Source organism: Montipora foliosa, chromosome 2, assembly GCF_036669935.1.
Source record: "Montipora foliosa isolate CH-2021 chromosome 2, ASM3666993v2, whole genome shotgun sequence".
NCBI classification, from domain to species: domain Eukaryota; kingdom Metazoa; phylum Cnidaria; class Anthozoa; order Scleractinia; family Acroporidae; genus Montipora; species Montipora foliosa.
Window position 1 is genome coordinate 6,183,898 of NC_090870.1, and position 3,976 is coordinate 6,187,873.

Below are 3,976 nucleotides of genomic sequence, written 5' to 3' on the forward strand. Positions count from 1 at the left end.
TGTTGGATGATCTTGGATCCCGCGTTTGGCCAGGCGTCTATGGGTTAATGAAAAGATACTGGAAATACTCACACCGAGAGACACCAGTTTAACTCGAAATTCAAAAAACGTGGCCCGATTTTGCAATTACTAAAAAACATTAATATCTCCATGGAATAAGGATTCCCGGATTTGAGCTGTACGCGCTGGCGTACGTGCGTATATGGACGCTACGCCCCTGTACTCTGAAACCGGCGGCTCTTATAAATTCAATTTTTGGATAATTCACCTACATTGTACGAAGTGAGCTAGATGAAATAACCGCGAAAGACTTAGGATTGAGCAAAGTTTCATTTTGAGGAGTCGTTTTCGTCACTGTCGCCGTAGTTGATCTAAAAGTCCCTAGTGGTTTGACAACGTGATCCGCTCTGGTTGTCGAAACATCAGTCAATATAACCAACAACAGTACGTCCTTCTCAGTACTACTCTCACGGTCTCACCCAGACAAAATTCCTGCCAAGACAACACGATCTCTTCCTCAAATGAAGGGTTATCCTTCATTGTCAGTTTGCTCCAAATGAAGTATAATCCTCTATTTAGATTTCTCTGTTCCAGGAATTGTGGTAGCAAATAAAAAGAAAAAAGTAAAAGCAGCACCTGGACAGGACTCGAACCCGGATCACCCACTTTGAAAGAACTTTTTTTATCCACTTGAGCATTAAAGATTAACCTACTAACAATTGTGTTTACCAAAACTAATTAGCATTTATATAAAATCATTGCTGAATAATGGTTGAGTCTAAACCTTGATTTTAAAATGGTTAGCTTTCTCTTGAAGTTTGGTAATTAACCGACATGTTTCACTGTGTAAACTTGCTTCTTTGCGGCTGTTAATACACGTTTACAGCGGCGCTTTTGGAAGAAAAATTTATTGACATTAATAAAAAATGACAACCTCGCAGTTAGTGATGTGGTAGTCTAGTGGTTAACTATGACCTTTGACAGAGCAACAGAACAGTGGGTTCGGTTTTGTCAAATCCCCGTTTGTCCGCGGGAAAGCAAGCTGTTTCCTGAAGCTGTCCATTCATTTGACATGAACAAGAGTCTAACGTGTAAAAAAGTAAAAAAGTGGTGCATTCATATAGCGCCCTTATCACTAACGTCTCAAGGGCGCTTTACAATGATCAATTTACCCCCAGCGGACTGGAAGCATATACAAGCGCAAATTGCAGCCGCTTCTAAGCAGTCCATGCATGCTGGTACTCATTTCACCGACCTCGGAAGGATGGAAAGCTGAGTGAACTTTAGCGGGAAAGAAGGTCGCCAAATATTCCAGTCTCGGCAGAACCGGGAATGGAACCCGGGACCTTAGGGTTGGAAGGCAGAGCTCTTACCACTGCGCCAACCCCTCCGCTATAACATGTATTTGTAGTGTCACGTTGTGGGAATAATTCTCCTAGTAAGCGGGCAGCTCTGCCAACGAACGCTTTTTCCAATTCACGATGGTGCCGCTTACAATAGAGTTGACTGTAATTTTCTCTGGATTAACTGTTATCATCAGTTTAGATTACTCTGCATGTTCCAGGACTTGTGGTAGCAGATGAAAAGAAAACAAAAAGTCGCATTCCTGGACAGGATTTGAAGCCGGAGCACCCACTTTAAAGGAAATCTATTTATCCACTGAACCACTAAAGATCAACTGGCTGACAATCGTACAGACCGGAATTATTTACCAACACTAAAAAGTGGAAAATTGTTCAGCTTCCAGTTCATTATTTGTCCCCAACCATGCTTGTTTTGCCGTATATAAACGAATATATCTTTTTACCATCTCCTCATTGTTCTCTTTTTTATTCGGCTCCATGGCATCCGCACTGCTATATTTTTTGTCACGCTTGGCGAGTCTGTTCTGATTGATGTGTTCCAAAACAACAAACATTGAACGCACTTTGGTTCTGAAAGATGCAGAGCTCAAGCGAAACTTTCCAAGATATTTCCGGATGGTTTCTCCCCACGCCCGACTCTTAGACGCGTAAACGATTGGTTTCACTATGCAATGACACCACATGATCCATTTAAGACCGGTTTGCAGACCGACAGGTATATACCCGACTTGAAGTCCGTTCAAAAGCATTAAAAAACAAGCTGGAAAAACTTGAACCAATGTTGTCCCTATCACTATCTTTGACGTCAGCGCGGAGCTTGCGTAAACATTGATTGCTAACTTCTGAGCGTTGGAGAGCGCCATTGGGCAAACACTTTGGTTTTTCCTCCGAATAACTTTGCCAATTTGATAATAACAGTGCGATATGAACAACAGTGGCAGTATGGCAAACGTAAGTATTGTAAAAGTCACACTGAATTGTGCCAGTCCTCCCAGGGGGCGATTATAGCGTTTTCCACAAACGTAGAATCCCGGAAAGTAAACCACGGTCGCGTGGTCTGTTGTTAAGTAGAGCCATGGGAATGCGCCGAAAAAACTAACGCCCCAGGCAAACGCGGCCATTCGAACGGCGTTGAATAAGGTGATCTCTCGAAATAAAGGTTTTACGATCACGAGATATCTTTCGAATGCAATTACTGACATTTGTAAGACAGTTGCCTGGGCGAAAAATAAATTGAAAAATGCGTTAACAGTGCAAAATTTTTCACCAAAAATCCATGCATCCGCTGCCACCGAAACGAGTGCAAATGGAATCACAAGAACGCTTGTTCCAAAGTCTGCAACACCTTGGCTTGCAATGAGTATATTGGTCGCTGTTTGCATTCGTACGTCCGCATACACGGCATAGACTAGAATGGCGTTGGCAATAATTGATGCCAGCATTATTAGGGCCAGCGGTACAATTTTGAAGACCTTAGAAGGCACAGAGGAAGCTGTGGATGCATCAGAATGCAGAAAAATTAGTTCACCGCTTGATAAATTGCCTGTCGTATGATTCCACAAGGCCATGGTCATGGTAAGAAGGTTTCAATTGCTTGCTCTGGTTACCAAACTCTCACTGAAGCCTCGGTCATCTTAGCTACACCCTGGAAAAGAAAAGAAATTTGGGCAATAGGTGAGTTTGAAAAAAATTGTTTTTTGAAGAGATTTATTTTTCGATGTATGGTGACTTTGTGATACTCGGAAAAAATCCGAATGCTCCATTGCAGAAGTCGAACTTACGATTATCCGATTACATGTACCAGTTCACATGCTCTACAATGCACAGCTGAGCGATAATGGACTCATTGGCCAAGCCATTAAACTAATTTCATGTGACACTTGACCCACGTCATACGGATAGGATTTAAATTGTCGAAATGGAGCATTTTCACGATTGAAGAAAAATTTATGTTTTTTCTTGAGCCGAACACAAGTTTGCCGTGCCACCTAACAAGGAGGTATTTTTCCGTGCACAAGAACGATGGAGAAAAGTAGATCGTACTTACATTTATTGGGATATGAAATAAAAACTGGGGATAGCCGTGCATTTTTTCAGAAATCTTAAAAGTGGAGACTTAAAATATTTTGGAGAAACAAAGTTTTGCACATTTCCTTGGAATTAACGTTTACATATATTGAAACAACAGAAACTCGAAAGGGCAATTAATTAAAAAAACAAATACTGACTCTGTAGTGCAATTTATACGCTTTTAATCACAATCGAAGCTATTTACTTTTGGAGCATGGGGGCCGTCTTCTGTTGGGACCAATTAGCGCTGTATGAAAAACTTCAACGACCCATAAAATTAATCGTGGCTCAAACAGACCTAGATTGTGGGTCAACGGACGATTTTTTTGAAAAAAGTCGGTCATTTCAAACACCCAAAGTTAAGCCCTGCGACCTCACCCCCCCGGAGCAAAGACATTCCCACCCGACCCGGTGGTGCACGCCGGGATAATTACAATGGCCAATGAACATGCGCATTTCCTTTGTTTTGAAATAAGCATGTGTCAAAAATTCCGAAGATTACAAAGAAAACTATATGCCAACCCTAACCCTAACCATTGAAG

General features: G+C 41.7%; 1 protein-coding gene across 2 annotated transcripts in view; it reads right to left on the bottom strand.

Moving 5' to 3' along the window:
• Nucleotides 1-247: 247 nt before the first annotated feature.
• Nucleotides 248-3,976, bottom strand: part of LOC137988925 (trace amine-associated receptor 1-like) — a 15,908-nt gene continuing 12,179 nt past the window's right edge. For both annotated transcript variants that reach the window (XM_068834861.1, XM_068834868.1), the window contains exon 2: nucleotides 248-3,009. In XM_068834861.1, coding sequence (XP_068690962.1) covers nucleotides 1,718-2,938 — 1,221 coding nt within the window. In that variant the 5' untranslated portion in view covers nucleotides 2,939-3,009 and the 3' untranslated portion in view covers nucleotides 248-1,717. The remainder of the gene's footprint in view (nucleotides 3,010-3,976) is intronic.